General features: G+C 38.7%; 1 protein-coding gene across 1 annotated transcript in view; it reads right to left on the bottom strand.

The window, feature by feature from the left end:
• Positions 1 to 441: 441 nt before the first annotated feature.
• The window catches only part of SCG5 (secretogranin V), a 402,914-nt gene continuing 383,013 nt past the window's right edge, over positions 442 to 20,342 (bottom strand). The window contains 2 exon segments of the mRNA XM_044074153.1: positions 442 to 579; positions 581 to 628. Coding sequence (XP_043930088.1) covers positions 526 to 579; positions 581 to 628 — 102 coding nt within the window. The 3' untranslated portion in view covers positions 442 to 525.

The following is a 20,342-nucleotide window of genomic DNA, read 5'->3' as shown; positions in this document are numbered from 1 at the left end:
TGTTTAATTATAACTGCAACAGCTAAATATACTTCAGCATTTCATTCTGCACCATAAGACAGACAACAGGACATGGCACTACATAGACATATACATATACATAAATGCAAACAGGCAAGATGCAGATAAGTCAAGCAAAGTTTATTAAATTTCATTCTTAATTCTTCACCAAAAATATAGCCAAATAAATACTTTCAACTGGCATAATTAAGCATGCCATGCTCACCCAAAAGAGCAAAGCCACTAACAGTTACCATAATACCACTAACGGTTACCATAATACCCAGTTTAAGTATGGAAGCTGAAGCTCCCACCTTTGGCAAGCAGTAGTTGTTTGCTGGCAGTCTAATTAATCTACATTATTGCAAATAATATTTTCTAATCACAAGACTGTAACAGCAAATGTATATATACACAGTAAATCTAGGACACATTAACATTGTATTTTATCATTTCGCTGTCTGTAAACATGAGTGCTTGTTTTTGTGTGTCTGTATGTGTGTGTTTGCTTATGAGCTATAGGTGTTACTGCTTTTCTTTGTCTTTTTCCTCTTCTGAAAAATGAGGAACAGATTTTTTTTGCAACAACATTATCCAGTCTTTGACCCATGAGGTATGGATTGGTACTCTGTAAAATGGAAAAAAGGAGGTCAGAAGAAATTATTTAATGTTAAAATCAAAGTCTACTTAATGTATTAATAGTTACACAGGAGCATATCACTTGTTTGCATGCAAAGACTGCTTGGCTCTTGCCTCTGCCTATTTTCTGGCCAAATAACAAGCTACAATTCACACTAAGTAGTCACCTCATCCTTATCACACTGTTTGCCTGTCTGTCTATCTGCCTATCTACACATCTATCTATGTATCTGTCTACATGTTGTCTGTTGATCAATCTATGTATCCATCTAACTATTTATTCATCCATATGCCAGTATATTATCTATCAGTTGTCTATCCATTTATTTGTAGGTACAGGATCTGGAACACTACAACCATTTTTACAGAAAAGAACAGAAAGAAACACATGCAATATAACAATAATGGATTATGATCAGGTCTCTTTGTCATACCTAGATTGTTTTGTGTTTGTGGCATGGAAGTCAACAATTCAAATGAGAACAAAGCTAGAGAGGGAACTTTATTTTTCATTCCTTTCAGGAACACATAATAAAGAAGGTTATGAAAAGACCTGTTCATAATTCTTTGTATTGCCTGGAGTTTTTACCTGCTTCTACATACTACAAATTTTAGAGAAAATATAGGAGTACACACTGTTTTACAATTTTTCAGTTCTTGTCACTGTTCTGTCTATCTTTCTAAGACTAATGCTTCACTGTGGTATAGTGCACTTAAGTCTGACTTTCCACCATTTTCAGAGCATTCTCATTGTGCTCCATATACTACAAGAATATTAGAATTGCTTTATACCAAAACAATGCATTTTCTGAATGTTGTCATTATTTTCAGTTCAATTCTTTTCTTTTCTAAGGGAAGTTATTGGATTTATCAGAAATGCTCTTTGAGTTAAAAAAAATCTGCACTCTTAACTTCCTTGCTGGCCTATTATTTTTCTAACTTCAGACTGTGTCCTCATATTCTCAGAAGCCTCCTCCAGTGATTAATCCTACCTTTAATTCTTGTTAATTTGTTTGTAGTATGTACACTCTATTTTTCCAGTGAAGCAAGCCATTGTAACCTCATGTCATGTGAGAGGATTCTTTAGGTAAGTTTGTTAGTACCTCCGTTGTGTATGCCTGGATCAAATATATTAGTTTATGTACGTAACCAAGAAGAGATTCATTAATTCCACATTAAACTGAGTGAGTATGCTGTTACTTTCACTGAAGTAGCTATAATTATTTTAAGTGATGAAGGAACTTGATGGATTTAGACTCCAAAATGCCCACTTCTTCAACATGTGACAGTAGAATTCTCTCCAGTGTCACCTGTATGACTATCACAGTTTAGAAATATAGTCAGTCCCTGACAACTGTTCAGGAAAATGGCACTTTCCTAAATGTTCTACCTTTTATTTGATGCATTCCCAAAATTAAACATTTCCTGTTAGTAAGCATGATTTGAATAATAGGGTTAAGAGGGTTAAATCTAAACTTTAGAAATGTTTGTGACTGCGTTTTATCCATTCACACTGCAAAATATCACACATCATAGGGGAGTCAAATGCTCATTAAATAATATTGAAGATTTATTGTAGTACTAAATGAGCAAACTTTCAGCATGAGTTAATTCATTTTGTCTCTTAAATGCAGCTGAATGTAATATAATATATATTAAAAGCTGTCATTTCAGTATGTATTACATTACATTTTTATAAACATCTTTATTAAATCAACAAAAACAGTGACACACACACACACACACACACACACACACACACACACACACACACACACACACACAAACACACACACACACATCTTTTCTAACAATTATCATTAACTCCAACATTACATTGCATTGGGAAAGAATCAGATAAAGCAAAGCCATCCACACTGAAACTGTCGATGCCTAGCATAAACCACTGGTAGTGAGAATTAGCTGTAAACAGTGGTCAGAGAAGACTCTGATACCAATAGAGACTTTGACAACGACCTGAAAGTTGACTGTATTAAAAGCACAGGAATGCAGTGAAATATTCAGGGCTCTAGCACCTCAAGAAGAAGAGAAAATATGTAGAACTGAAGAAGAATGGCAGTGACTCAAAGCAGCATGTCTGAAGACTTTGGTGCAGATATGCTGCTGGGCCAAACATGGAAGTAAGATATGTAAGGAAACCTAGTGATGGAATATAGAAGTGCAGAAAGTTAACAAAAGAAAGAAGGAGTATAGGAAGAAGTGGGAGATAGAAAATATTACCAGAGTAAGTAGGAATACCGGCTGGTTAACAAGGAGGCTAACAAACAATAGTCACATGGTAACAAACAAGGTGTCACAGAAACTTTACCCACTTCTGTAGGTTGCAATGTAAAGAGAGAAGGATAAAAATTATATTCATCAAAATAAAGATGCCATCAGAAACAGACAGAAGGAGTACTTTCAGCAGCTTCTGAATGAAGAAAACTCTGTACAAGCTGTACTGCTTCATGCACAGCCTATTATAAAAGAGGACCCACCTAGAAGAAGTAAAAATTACATAAAGAAAATGAATTCATGGAAGGCAGCAGGCTCAAACGAAGTCATGTTGTGTATGATTAAGATGTTGGATGAGTTGGAGAGAAATATTTCTGGACAGTACTTACTGTGGTATGGAGAGAAAGGTATATCCCGGATGATTGGAGACTAAGCATGCTAGTGCCAGTGTACAAGAACAAAGAGGGCATTCACAGCTGTGGGCAGTAGAGAGTTACCCTACTCCTGTCACTGCATGAAAGTGCTGAAGAGGGCGATTGATAAACAAATATACAAAGAAGGTAGAATGTAAGATGGCAGGTGAGAACTTCAGGTTCAGATCAGGATGCAATGATTTAAGAAAGCTCTAATTTCAACAGAGACACAACCAACCCAATGTTTGCAGTGAGACAGATAGAGGAGAAGAAGCTGAAGATGAGGAAATAGGCTAAACTGGCATTCCTAGACTTGGAGAAAGCATTTAACAAGGTTCCATGAAAATTGATTTGGCAGTTTTGAGATGGTTTAAAGCCCCAGAAACATTGGTAGAATTAGTGCAGGCTATGTAGAAGGACCCAATGACATAAGTACTAACTGTATTCAGACTCACAGAGGGGTTTCCAGTAGGAGTGGGTTTGTATCAGGGTTCAGCTCTGAGAACACTGCTGTTCGTACTGTTAAAGGACTACATTAGTAAACAGGTTGCATAGGACAGATCAACAAACCTGCTGTATGCAGATGATGTGGCATTACAAACATACTGTGAAAAGGAACTTTAGCAATTGATAGGGGACTCCAGTGCAAAACTGAAGATGGATGGAATGTAACTGCATGCAAACAAGACAGTTTCATTGAGTAAATCAGAAGACGCTGAAAAGTGAGACAGAAGAGAAAACAGTGGTACAGGTTATTAGTTTAATGCATCCGAGTGGGGTAGCTGAGGAAAAGGAAAATCTGTATAAAAAGGTCAAAGCTCAGGTGGATGCAAAAGATCCCACTGCACCAATCAAAAAGTATAGGAGAAATTTCCCAATGCCCTAGTCAAATTTCCCCTCGTAGTCTAAATACTACCTTGTGTCTCCTTTGAAAGAGGCCACTAGCCTAGTGGGAATAACCTGGTGAACAAAAGATAGCTAGACAGACAGACAATTAAATAAATATAATAAGAATCAGAGGAGCTGCAGCCAACTGCACAGAGTGTCAGGGGTAGAGTGTGACAGTAGAATGCCGAAGAAGCTGAAAAGTAAGGTGTACAGAACAGAGGTGGGATCAGTGCTTCTGTGTGGCATAGAAACATTGGCAGTGAAAGTAATGCAGTTCAGAAAGCTAGAAGTGAGACAAATTAAATGTCTGAGGCAGGGAAATGAAGAAATTAGGACAGCAGATCAGAAGCCAGATTAGCCCCAATTGCAAAGAAGGTCAAGGAGGAAAGCAGAACATGATTTGGTGAAAAAGATTAGGGAGAGACAGGAATATGGGAAGATGAAACGAGGACATCCAGCAAAGAGGTGAATGTATGGATTGCGTGTGTGAAGACCTGTGGCAGGCAGGCATGTATGTCAAAGATGGTAGAATAGTGCCACTGAATCGAGAGGGGTGGTGATAGTTGACATGACACCCCAACACCATGTAAAAACATGGGAAAAGGGAGTTGATGGTGATAATAATGAAGACCTAACAACATGTTCAGTGCACTGTATTGTATGCAGCTAGCAGAGGAGATGATGGTGATAATAATGAAGACCTAACAACATGTTCAGTGCACTGTATTGTATGCAGCTAGCAGGGGAGATGATGGTGATAATAATGAAGACCTAACAACATGTTCAGTGTACGTATTGTATGCAGCTAGCAGGGGAGATGATGGTGGTAATAATGAAGACCTAACAACATGTTCAGTGCACTGTATTGTATGCAGCTAGCAGGGGAGATGATGGTGATAATAATGAAGACCTGACAACATGTTCAGTGCACTGTATTGTATGCAGCTAGCAGGGGAGATGATGGTGATAATAATGAAGACCTAACAACATGTTCAGTGCACTGTATTGTATGCAGCTAGCAGGGGAGATGATGGTGATAATAATGAAGACCTGACAACATGTTCAGTGCACTGTATTGTATGCAGCTAGCAGGGGAGATGATGGTGGTAATAATGAAGACCTAACAACATGTTCAGTGCACTGTATTGTATGCAGCTAGCAGGGGAGATGATGGTGATAATAATGAAGACCTAACAACATGTTCAGTGCACTGTATTGTATGCAGCTAGCAGGGGAGATGATGGTGGTAATAATGAAGACCTAACAACATGTTCAGTGCACTGTATTGTACGCAGCTAGCAGGGGAGATGATGGTGATAATAATGAAGACCTGACAACATGTTCAGTGTACGTATTGTATGCAGCTAGCAGGGGAGATGATGGTGGTAATAATGAAGACCTAACAACATGTTCAGTGCACTGTATTGTACGCAGCTAGCAGGGGAGATGATGGTGATAATAATGAAGACCTAACAACATGTTCAGTGCACTGTATTGTATGCAGCTAGCAGGGGAGATGACAACATGTTCAGTGCACTGTATTGTATGCAGCTAGCAGGGGAGTTGATGGTGATAATAATGAAGACCTAACAACATGTTTAGTGTACGTATTGTATGCAGCTAGCAGCTGTTTTCTGTCTCCCACCATGACAGTTCTCCATGTTTCCTAATAATAAGTAGCTCATCCAGTTATGAAAATATGAATGTAAATAGTAAAATATGAATAACCAGTGACAAACAGTAGTTAATATCTCCACTGCAGTGCATACTAAATAAACAGGCTTGTACTCTATTTATTTGAAGCACTTTGGCCTTTTATATTTTGCCTATTATTAATTGGTTAAGTTACCTAGTTAAGAAGTTACTCCTCAAAAATACCAGGATGCCGTAAGGAGTTATTGGTGTTAAATGGAAATATACAAGAAAAGCCACTTTACATGTGAATGACTTAACAAAACCATTATATGCATTCATAATATTAAGTATTAAAGTTTTTTTTAACCTTTATTAATTTCCACTCAACAACCTTTGGCTTTCTTTAACAACATTGCACTTCTTCACAAACAGCATGTACAGGACGTTAAACTGCCTTGTTTCTACTTCTTACAGCCTGGTATTTTATTAAAAAGTTCACTATATTGCCATTAGAGCAAATTGAATCTATATTTTAGCTGCTCTGTTTTGGGCCAGAAGTTTATTTTGGCATATCATTATAAACCAACACTGCCTTTGACAGGTTAACACAGATGCATGCAAGGATTTTAATATTATAAGGAATTTAAGGTAAACCAAATGGGCAATGCTAAAGTAAAGTAAAACACACACACACAAACACACACACGCACACGCACACACACACACACACACACACATACACACACACATATATAAATATATATATATATATATATATATATATATATATATTTATGGGATATATGCAAATGACCCCTTAAAGACATAACAGTATTTCAGTTGCACGGCTTCTGAATGTCCATGACTTTTTAATTTCACTAATTGTAGACAGTCATGTTTTGCCCTTCATGTGGTTTGTCAGTGTGACCTTTTTACCCTTTGGTTTGGATCATATCTGTCAACCTTCCAGGTTTTCACAGAATGTCAAGATTTTTGACTCATATTGTGGGTCAGTTTCTCATAAAATTGTAGTTTTCTGGTAAATAACTGGCAAATCGTTGAGGATTGAAGTCAGAAAATAATGACAGACATTTGATTTGCAGACTTCATATCCTTCAGAAAACATATCCTAATGTAAAACCTGTTATTCTATCAACTTTCTAAGTTTGTAAGAACAATATTTAAAAAGTGTTCCTATTGAGAGGCCTTTGCCCCCCCCCCTCCATTATTTGCGGTTTTGTCCAGATTTCTTGTTCTAAGGGGTTGAGAGGTATGGTTTGGATGTTAATTGGGATAGTTTGCAATCACCCTAATGTTATGGACATCAGGCTTATTTTTAAGATCTGTGTTTCAAAAATATGGCCACACAATTCACTTAAGCTATACTAGTGAGCACAGTGAAGACTTTAGCCTTGTGTATCTTTTTTGTAGTTGTTAATAAGGTTTTTCTGTGTTACCTTTTTACCATTTGGTTCATATATAACTTAATAAAAACCTAAGAGAACAAGTTAGGAATATTCTCTTAATGTCAAATGTATCCCTAAATGTTTACACATTATTATGAGCCTGGTTGAGCTTTTGATGAGGCAATTTAAACACAAGAAGAATTCTGCTTCATTGCTGATCCAATATCAGGGAAGTAGGTTAGGAAGCTACACTACCAGTAAATTGAGCCTAGGCCTTGGAAGGTCATAGGGAAAGGTGCAGCCCAGGGCTGGTTTACCTTTTCTAAGAGACGGTGTAGTCACTGTCACAGTGATCCCTAGGGATATCTGAGAGGAGCTGTCAGCAGATGACTCTGTAATGGTTTCTCCTGCTACACCCATGGCATATCAAAGTACTTTTAAATGCTGCTACCGAAGCACTAGAGTTTTATATGAGTTCTTAATAAAGACATTATTTATAATTTGTCTTTTTACCACCCAGGCAATTCACATGATCTAAACTTTGACACATTTAACCTAAGCCAACAGTTCTTGAGAGGGAACTTCACAGAGGATCATCTGGTTGGTAGCTGTACACACATGCTAGTTAGAAAGGCCTATACACAAAGGTACAATGCCAGCAGCGAGCAGATCACATATAAAAAATTGTTTGTTGTGTGTTGCAACTGATGCTTGAACCTTCATATTGCCCTAGTTGATTACTCTGATATGTAGCCCACAGACCACACAGAAAATGGCCTAGGGCACAGCCCTTGTAGAAACATGATGGAGCAAGTATCTAGAGTACTAAGGAATACTTCTAATTTTTAGACACCTCAGAAGGGACACTGCAATACAGTCTCAACACATGCAATAAGATAAATGTTTGTGCACCGTGTTCCATAACATGACACTGCAGAAACAAATGGAACAGCAAGTGAATATCATGGCAGGGACTTCCAAATGAGTCATAACAGCAACAGAAGGGCAGGGTAGAGAATAAGGATGTGGACATGCAGCAGTAGTACCACAGCTGAGGCACAGGTGGCTGCAATGTAATGCAGAACAGGCAAAGAGGTGGCACTGGTCCACAACCATGGACAATATTACAGATATCATAGGATACAGTGATAAATGCAGGATATGCAGAACAGTGTATGGACTGGCAATGCTGTGCACCAGACATTGACACACCTACCTAGGTGGAAGGGTGGGCAGTGCACAGTCATAATCACTTGGGAAGGTAGAAGGAACAAAGTGACAAATGACTGTAACACTATAAAATGCTGCAGGGTCATGGGAAGGGAACACTCCAGCCACAAACTTGGATAGGTTGTTGAGTGCCAGGGATCTCATCCTTCAGTGGTAGGTTATACTACTATGATTTGACCATTGGTATTGTCCATTGTATTGGCTTTGAGTTTTCAGGGCTTAATGTCATCCATGGCAGGACAGAACATTGTGTATGTGCATATTGATGGGGTATCCATGTGTTGAGACTCATAAGTAGCCTCACCCATAACATTTTTTTGCCCATGACTCAGAGTGGAAGGCCATGTGCCTACAGACCATAGGCAAGATGGAAGGGGTAGAATATGGGATCATGCATGTGCAGCATCCCATGTATTGAGCTGAAGGGGCACCACCAACCAAAACTTGGAAAATCCCTGTGTGTGGTTTAAAGGCAATGTTCCCATAAGGGGCACTGATACTGTCTCACCAATGATCTTTATAGTCTGACTTGGGACAGCCTGCACTCAACCATGTTGCAGCCACAGAATCCCATAGTCATGAATTCCTTGGCCTGTGGAAGCAACCAGATTGTGGTTGAAGTTAGTTTCACAGAAGCACCTATGGATGCAAGATTTGCCACAAGTGATCTCAGCAGCACTGCAGGCTCCCTGTCCCTGTAATCTATTCAGTATGAAATTTCTGCATGTATTCTTTGAAGCTACAGAGCACACTCATTTTCTCCATAATTCTGTGGGTAGCAGCTGTCTCTGCCTGGATCACTGACCTGCATAACCATTGGTTAATTCTGAAAACTGTATCCATACCAGGGACAGTCCTGGAGTCTTGGTGGTATGGCACCCTAATAGGTCTATTTCCTATACTAAATATACAGTTCAGAAATGGTATGTGGATCAGATGCTTTATGGTCTAGGGACACAGGTGGAGCCCTTTGGCACTCTCAGTTTCAAGATGTCTAGCATGTACTCATGATGTTGTGTACTCAGCCTGTACCCATACAGATGCCTTTGTAATGGTGGTTGCGGGTGACCCCTCCCATTGTTGTGTTATAGACAGTTACACTATGTCATCATCTTCAACCAGAGGTGCCCTGCTGGCATCAGTCTTATGTTGTCTTGTTTGTGTTTAAACTTCCACCAGTGAAATCTCCAAAAGCATATAAACATACAACCCCATTATCATCCCACATGCATATATCTTTACAACTCCCTGTAGCATGCATTGTAATGCACATGCAGATATCACTATAGCATATCGACAGATATACCTTGTTGTGCAGGTTGTCATAGTTTTAAACCAGCGATTCATGGAAAGCTAGTTACACAGGTGTTCCATGGTCAATGCTTCATGTTGTAAATGCAGTGCAGAGTGCTACAGAGTACTATACAGGACATTACTAACATGGGTTTGTACCTAATGACACTCAGGTGCTTAGCCCCAGCCCAGCTCTCATATCCAAGTGACCCTCAAGTACGTGGGACTGCTACTCCTAGCTAGTGAATGACACCAAAAAATCCTCGATCTCAGTGAGCAGCTTCTGTATTCATGGTCCACCAACTGTGGTCTACCTGTATATAACAATGTTCCATGCCTTAACATTTACCTGTATATACCAATGTTCCATGCCCTGACATTTACCTGTATATACCAATGTTCCATGCCCTGACATTTACCTGTATATACCAATGTTCCATGCCCTGACATTTACCTGTATATACCAATGTTCCATGCCCTGACATTTACCTGTATATACCAATGTTCCATGCCCTGACATTTACCTGTATATACCAATGTTCCATGCCCTGACATTTACCTGTATATACCAATGTTCCATGCCCTGACATTTACCTGTATATACCAATGTTCCATGCCCTGACATTTACCTGTATATACCAATGTTCCATGCCCTGACATTTACCTGTATATACCAATGTTCCATGCCCTGACATTTACCTGTATATACCAATGTTCCATGCCCTGACATTTACCTGTATATACCAATGTTCCATGCCCTGACATTTACCTGTATATACCAATGTTCCATGCCCTGACATTTACCTGTATATACCAATGTTCCATGCCCTGACATTTACCTGTATATACCAATGTTCCATGCCCTGACATTTACCTGTATATACCAATGTTCCATGCCCTGACATTTACCTGTATATACCAATGTTCCATGCCCTGACATTTACCTGTATATACCAATGTTCCATGCCCTGACATTTACCTGTATATACCAATGTTCCATGCCCTGACATTTACCTGTATATACCAATGTTCCATGCCCTGACATTTACCTGTATATACCAATGTTCCATGCCCTGACATTTACCTGTATATACCAATGTTCCATGCCCTGACATTTACCTGTATATACCAATGTTCCATGCCCTGACATTTACCTGTATATACCAATGTTCCATGCCCTGACATTTACCTGTATATACCAATGTTCCATGCCCTGACATTTACCTGTATATACCAATGTTCCATGCCCTGACATTTACCTGTATATACCAATGTTCCATGCCCTGACATTTACCTGTATATACCAATGTTCCATGCCCTGACATTTACCTGTATATACCAATGTTCCATGCCCTGACATTTACCTGTATATACCAATGTTCCATGCCCTGACATTTACCTGTATATACCAATGTTCCATGCCCTGACATTTACCTGTATATACCAATGTTCCATGCCCTGACATTTACCTGTATATACCAATGTTCCATGCCCTGACATTTACCTGTATATACCAATGTTCCATGCCCTGACATTTACCTGTATATACCAATGTTCCATGCCCTGACATTTACCTGTATATACCAATGTTCCATGCCCTGACATTTACCTGTATATACCAATGTTCCATGCCCTGACATTTACCTGTATATACCAATGTTCCATGCCCTGACATTTACCTGTATATACCAATGTTCCATGCCCTGACATTTACCTGTATATACCAATGTTCCATGCCCTGACATTTACCTGTATATACCAATGTTCCATGCCCTGACATTTACCTGTATATACCAATGTTCCATGCCCTGACATTTACCTGTATATACCAATGTTCCATGCCCTGACATTTACCTGTATATACCAATGTTCCATGCCCTGACATTTACCTGTATATACCAATGTTCCATGCCCTGACATTTACCTGTATATACCAATGTTCCATGCCCTGACATTTACCTGTATATACCAATGTTCCATGCCCTGACATTTACCTGTATATACCAATGTTCCATGCCCTGACATTTACCTGTATATACCAATGTTCCATGCCCTGACATTTACCTGTATATACCAATGTTCCATGCCCTGACATTTACCTGTATATACCAATGTTCCATGCCCTGACATTTACCTGTATATACCAATGTTCCATGCCCTGACATTTACCTGTATATACCAATGTTCCATGCCCTGACATTTACCTGTATATACCAATGTTCCATGCCCTGACATTTACCTGTATATACCAATGTTCCATGCCCTGACATTTACCTGTATATACCAATGTTCCATGCCCTGACATTTACCTGTATATACCAATGTTCCATGCCCTGACATTTACCTGTATATACCAATGTTCCATGCCCTGACATTTACCTGTATATACCAATGTTCCATGCCCTGACATTTACCTGTATATACCAATGTTCCATGCCCTGACATTTACCTGTATATACCAATGTTCCATGCCCTGACATTTACCTGTATATACCAATGTTCCATGCCCTGACATTTACCTGTATATACCAATGTTCCATGCCCTGACATTTACCTGTATATACCAATGTTCCATGCCCTGACATTTACCTGTATATACCAATGTTCCATGCCCTGACATTTACCTGTATATACCAATGTTCCATGCCCTGACATTTACCTGTATATACCAATGTTCCATGCCCTGACATTTACCTGTATATACCAATGTTCCATGCCCTGACATTTACCTGTATATACCAATGTTCCATGCCCTGACATTTACCTGTATATACCAATGTTCCATGCCCTGACATTTACCTGTATATACCAATGTTCCATGCCCTGACATTTACCTGTATATACCAATGTTCCATGCCCTGACATTTACCTGTATATACCAATGTTCCATGCCCTGACATTTACCTGTATATACCAATGTTCCATGCCCTGACATTTACCTGTATATACCAATGTTCCATGCCCTGACATTTACCTGTATATACCAATGTTCCATGCCCTGACATTTACCTGTATATACCAATGTTCCATGCCCTGACATTTACCTGTATATACCAATGTTCCATGCCCTGACATTTACCTGTATATACCAATGTTCCATGCCCTGACATTTACCTGTATATACCAATGTTCCATGCCCTGACATTTACCTGTATATACCAATGTTCCATGCCCTGACATTTACCTGTATATACCAATGTTCCATGCCCTGACATTTACCTGTATATACCAATGTTCCATGCCCTGACATTTACCTGTATATACCAATGTTCCATGCCCTGACATTTACCTGTATATACCAATGTTCCATGCCCTGACATTTACCTGTATATACCAATGTTCCATGCCCTGACATTTACCTGTATATACCAATGTTCCATGCCCTGACATTTACCTGTATATACCAATGTTCCATGCCCTGACATTTACCTGTATATACCAATGTTCCATGCCCTGACATTTACCTGTATATACCAATGTTCCATGCCCTGACATTTACCTGTATATACCAATGTTCCATGCCCTGACATTTACCTGTATATACCAATGTTCCATGCCCTGACATTTACCTGTATATACCAATGTTCCATGCCCTGACATTTACCTGTATATACCAATGTTCCATGCCCTGACATTTACCTGTATATACCAATGTTCCATGCCCTGACATTTACCTGTATATACCAATGTTCCATGCCCTGACATTTACCTGTATATACCAATGTTCCATGCCCTGACATTTACCTGTATATACCAATGTTCCATGCCCTGACATTTACCTGTATATACCAATGTTCCATGCCCTGACATTTACCTGTATATACCAATGTTCCATGCCCTGACATTTACCTGTATATACCAATGTTCCATGCCCTGACATTTACCTGTATATACCAATGTTCCATGCCCTGACATTTACCTGTATATACCAATGTTCCATGCCCTGACATTTACCTGTATATACCAATGTTCCATGCCCTGACATTTACCTGTATATACCAATGTTCCATGCCCTGACATTTACCTGTATATACCAATGTTCCATGCCCTGACATTTACCTGTATATACCAATGTTCCATGCCCTGACATTTACCTGTATATACCAATGTTCCATGCCCTGACATTTACCTGTATATACCAATGTTCCATGCCCTGACATTTACCTGTATATACCAATGTTCCATGCCCTGACATTTACCTGTATATACCAATGTTCCATGCCCTGACATTTACCTGTATATACCAATGTTCCATGCCCTGACATTTACCTGTATATACCAATGTTCCATGCCCTGACATTTACCTGTATATACCAATGTTCCATGCCCTGACATTTACCTGTATATACCAATGTTCCATGCCCTGACATTTACCTGTATATACCAATGTTCCATGCCCTGACATTTACCTGTATATACCAATGTTCCATGCCCTGACATTTACCTGTATATACCAATGTTCCATGCCCTGACATTTACCTGTATATACCAATGTTCCATGCCCTGACATTTACCTGTATATACCAATGTTCCATGCCCTGACATTTACCTGTATATACCAATGTTCCATGCCCTGACATTTACCTGTATATACCAATGTTCCATGCCCTGACATTTACCTGTATATACCAATGTTCCATGCCCTGACATTTACCTGTATATACCAATGTTCCATGCCCTGACATTTACCTGTATATACCAATGTTCCATGCCCTGACATTTACCTGTATATACCAATGTTCCATGCCCTGACATTTACCTGTATATACCAATGTTCCATGCCCTGACATTTACCTGTATATACCAATGTTCCATGCCCTGACATTTACCTGTATATACCAATGTTCCATGCCCTGACATTTACCTGTATATACCAATGTTCCATGCCCTGACATTTACCTGTATATACCAATGTTCCATGCCCTGACATTTACCTTATATACCAATGTTCCATGCCCTGACATTTACCTTATATACCAATGTTCCATGCCCTGACATTTACCTTATATACCAATGTTCCATGCCCTGACATTTACCTGTATATACCAATGTTCCATGCCCTGACATTTACCTGTATATACCAATGTTCCATGCCCTGACATTTACCTGTATATACCAATGTTCCATGCCCTGACATTTACCTGTATATACCAATGTTCCATGCCCTGACATTTACCTGTATATACCAATGTTCCATGCCCTGACATTTACCTGTATATACCAATGTTCCATGCCCTGACATTTACCTGTATATACCAATGTTCCATGCCCTGACATTTACCTGTATATACCAATGTTCCATGCCCTGACATTTACCTGTATATACCAATGTTCCATGCCCTGACATTTACCTGTATATACCAATGTTCCATGCCCTGACATTTACCTGTATATACCAATGTTCCATGCCCTGACATTTACCTGTATATACCAATGTTACATGCCCTGACATTTACCTGTATATACCAATGTTACATGCCCTGACATTTACCTGTATATACCAATGTTACATGCCCTGACATTTACCTGTATATACCAATGTTACATGCCCTGACATTTACCTGTATATACCAATGTTCCATGCCCTGACATTTACCTGTATATACCAATGTTCCATGAACTGACATTTACCTGTATATACCAATGTTCCATGCCCTGACATTTACCTGTATATACCAATGTTCCATGCCCTGACATTTACCTGTATATACCAATGTTCCATGCCCTGACATTTACCTGTATATACCAATGTTCCATGCCCTGACATTTACCTGTATATACCAATGTTCCATGCCCTGACATTTACCTGTATATACCAATGTTCCATGCCCTGACATTTACCTTATATACCAATGTTCCATGCCCTGACATTTACCTTATATACCAATGTTCCATGCCCTGACATTTACCTTATATACCAATGTTCCATGCCCTGACATTTACCTTATATACCAATGTTCCATGCCCTGACATTTACCTGTATATACCAATGTTCCATGCCCTGACATTTACCTGTATATACCAATGTTCCATGCCCTGACATTTACCTGTATATACCAATGTTCCATGCCCTGACATTTACCTGTATATACCAATGTTCCATGCCCTGACATTTACCTGTATATACCAATGTTCCATGCCCTGACATTTACCTGTATATACCAATGTTCCATGCCCTGTCATTTACCTGTATATACCAATGTTCCATGCCCTGTCATTTACCTGTATATACCAATGTTCCATGCCCTGACATTTACCTGTATATACCAATGTTCCATGCCCTGACATTTACCTGTATATACCAATGTTCCATGCCCTGACATTTACCTGTATATACCAATGTTCCATGCCCTGACATTTACCTGTATATACCAATGTTCCATGCCCTGACATTTACCTGTATATACCAATGTTCCATGCCCTGACATTTACCTGTATATACCAATGTTCCATGCCCTGACATTTACCTGTATATACCAATGTTCCATGCCCTGACATTTACCTGTATATACCAATGTTCCATGCCCTGACATTTACCTGTATATACCAATGTTCCATGCCCTGACATTTACCTGTATATACCAATGTTCCATGCCCTGACATTTACCTGTATATACCAATGTTCCATGCCCTGACATTTACCTGTATATACCAATGTTCCATGCCCTGACATTTACCTGTATATACCAATGTTCCATGCCCTGACATTTACCTGTATATACCAATGTTCCATGCCCTGACATTTACCTGTATATACCAATGTTCCATGCCCTGACATTTACCTGTATATACCAATGTTCCATGCCCTGACATTTACCTGTATATACCAATGTTCCATGCCCTGACATTTACCTGTATATACCAATGTTCCATGCCCTGACATTTACCTGTATATACCAATGTTCCATGCCCTGACATTTACCTGTATATACCAATGTTCCATGCCCTGACATTTACCTGTATATACCAATGTTACATGCCCTGACATTTACCTGTATATACCAATGTTCCATGCCCTGACATTTACCTGTATATACCAATGTTACATGCCCTGACATTTACCTGTATATACCAATGTTCCATGCACTGACATTTACCTGTATATACCAATGTTCCATGCCCTGACATTTACCTGTATATACCAATGTTACATGCCCTGACATTTACCTGTATATACCAATGTTCCATGCCCTGACATTTACCTGTATATACCAATGTTACATGCCCTGACATTTACCTGTATATACCAATGTTCCATGCCCTGACATTTACCTGTATATACCAATGTTACATGCCCTGACATTTACCTGTATATACCAATGTTACATGCCCTGACATTTACCTGTATATACCAATGTTACATGCCCTGACATTTACCTGTATATACCAATGTTACATGCCCTGACATTTGCATGGAGTATTGCATCAGTAACCCTTCATCCCACCTGTTGTATAAACCTCTTATGACTCAGCACCAGTCCTTCCCAAATGTGGTCACAACCAAATGTGTGAGTACCATTTCCATCTGTCTGTCTGTATGTGTTGCATGTTTGTCTGTATGCCACTGCTACCTCCCCTTCTCCCTCTCTCCAATCCATAGTCACTCTTCACTGCCCTCCACAGTCACTCTTCTTTAGTAAAATGTGCAAAAGGAACTCTTTCTGCACAAACAATTACCCTTTCTCCCTCTCACCTGTCATACTTTATGGTTAACCTTCTGTTTGTTTTTTTACATCTGCTTGCTGTTCACCACTTTTCTACTTTAATATTCTCCCAATTCCCTTTACATGTATATACTGAGTAGGGCTATCAACATATCTTTTGACTACTATCCTCACCTATGCTGTACTTCTCATGTCAGCCAGTGACTAGCTGCAGGTATATGACTCTACATTGCACACCTGAGTATGCACTAAGTCAGACATGCTATCTAGCCTTAACTGTGATATCCATCACATTGTTCATGTATGCTACTATAGCATTGCTCTTGTAATGCGGCCAATTGCTAGTTATTCCATTACCGCTGCAGTGCTCTTTTCTTACGCTCGATATGCTGTTCACTGCCTATTGCACATCTGTTAAGCTCTGTGGCACTGCATACAGTGACCTCTTTGAATATTAATGCTGCACAAATGCACAGCAATTGTCTATGAGTACCATCCTATGCTGTATCTGACTGGTACTTCCATATGTCAGAAATGTGCCTTACCTAGGTACATTAATTTGGCTAAAATATTTACACATCCTACATACAGTCATATTCTCAAAGTTTATAATTGCTATGAGTGCAATACTATTTGCCTGGTTTATGTACTTCAATGCATCTGGAGCATGTTGTTTTTTCGAAGGAACCTCTATTGTGGTACATTGTTGTCTTAATATATTTTATATTTTTTACTTGCTGGATACTCCCTAGATTCTTGCTGCAACACTGAGTATTACTAAGAATGTATTAGGAAATGAATGGCTGAATGCATTAATGTTTACTGCCATTGCTATATTAACGAGGTCAACCCTTTCAGAATGTTAACCCTTACCCTACAATTCCATAACCATGGAATAAGTAAAGAAAGAGAGAGAGTGCAGTTGGGTTGCACCCTACAAAGATGTTTCTGAGAGTTTTATTGAATTGCTTTGTTGAGTGTTACTATGTTGTCAGTTTGTGCACTCATTTAAATTTAATTAATTTTTTTGTGGCTTTCTAGTATGTAATGTGTTTGAATTAACTTTTTTTGAGTTATAGGTATTACATGAATCCCACTACATCTACCAGGTCTTTAATGTAAGAACAATGTTACAGCTTAATGTCAGGAGAAAATACACGTCTGAATCTAATAAAATTAATTTTAAAAATGTTTTGATTCTGCCTGTTGAAACATTAGTTTCTTGATATATATTTAAATATATGAGGCTTAGTAGAGTGAAATGAAATGCTAAGAAAAGGGAATGAGAATGTTTCTACAGTAACCAGTACTTTCAGCATACTGAACTTGCACACAATTCTTTTATTAATAATTTTCTAAAGAAGTAACTGGGAGATTTTAAAAATAAACTCTTCAATGAATGGATACATTTATTTTTATTCATCGACTGTTACTATCTTAATCTAAAGCAAAGTAACATTTATTGGTTAGTGTGTTTTATTCTATGTAATCTAGAGATAGTACAAAACATTTCTTTCAACATTTTGAAAGATATTTTGCAAAAGAAGACTCTCTCCAAGCAGTTTCTTAGCATATTTAACACACTTACCTTTATTATTTTGATAATTACTCTATATTTTCAAGGTTTAGCAAGGGAATCCACATGATAAAGTTAGATACATATATGGTATTCATATGAAGATGTACAAGAAATTAAATCTGTGTCTCTTTAACTTAATAAAATGGGTTACACTGCATTTTTTTATTGAATAATGCCATTGATTTTTGCCTGTTGGAGATATGTTCAAAAGTTTGAAAGAGATCTCTTATGTCAGAAGAAGAACTAGCAATTCAAATAAATAATGCTGGCAATAATGCAACATTTTATATGTATACCCTATACGTATGATGGTTTAATATACCCTTCGAGCTTTGGTGCCAGGACTTGGGTAGTATTACAGCTTGGAACTGCATGATAATATGGAATAATTAACAGCATGTTATACAATATCAGTTTTCTGTCATGCTCACACTTTTCATATGGCCAAGAAATATAAAACCACACAATTTGTCTGTGATGGTTTCTCACAGTTTTGGAATGTATAAAACAAAATAGTCCTAGAATTCATAATTTATTCATAACACTTCTGACTTTGTGGCTGTTAAGAAACAGCTGACATAGAGGCGACTGCCTATAATATATAAATTATAACCTTTTCTCTTGTAGCTAAACTTTTCTTGTGTTATACACTAGTTTCAAATATCTGTCAAAACTATTTGATTATTGCTGATTTCAGTGAAAATGTTTTTCCATACAACTGAAGGTAATTAAGACATATTATACCATGACCGCCGAAAAACGTGCACTCTGATTGGCCAGCGTGCCCGTTGTAAATCGAGTTATACTAATGGAAAAAGGTCCGGTCGCCCGGACTTTTTTCCATTAGTATAACACGTTTTTTTAAAACACTGTCTCGCTATGTTAAATGGGTTTAACATAGCGAGACAGCTTTAAAATAAGCAACGGAGATCTCCGCTTATTTTAAAGCTGTCTCGCTATGTTAAACCCATTTAACATAGCGAGACAGTGTTTTGGGCACGGAGAGCAAGATCTCCGTTGCTTTTTAACTGTCTCGCTATGTTAAACTCATTTAACATAGCGAACACTAAAAAAGCAACGGAGACCTTGCTTTCTCCGCTTTTGCTCAACTCTGATGTACTGCACAGGCGCAGTACATCAGAACTGCCGGATGCCAGACATCTGCGGAAGGGCAGTAAACAGGCATTATACTATGCCATTATTTAAGAAAAGTAATAGTTTCTTTTCTTAAATAATGTCATATAATAGCAATAACCATGCCTGGGTGTGGGTAATGCTAATTACCACGGTTGGCGTGGTTTGGTCGAGGGCACGCCTCGGGACCAAACCACGCCAACCGTGGGTAAATTTAGCATTACCC

This window comes from Protopterus annectens, chromosome 6.part0 (assembly GCF_019279795.1).
Source record: "Protopterus annectens isolate FY-2018-M chromosome 6.part0, PAN1.0, whole genome shotgun sequence".
Classification (NCBI taxonomy): Eukaryota; Metazoa; Chordata; order Ceratodontiformes; family Protopteridae; genus Protopterus; species Protopterus annectens.
Note: the sequence above shows the minus strand (reverse complement) of the source record. Positions and strands in the feature narration are given on the sequence as shown.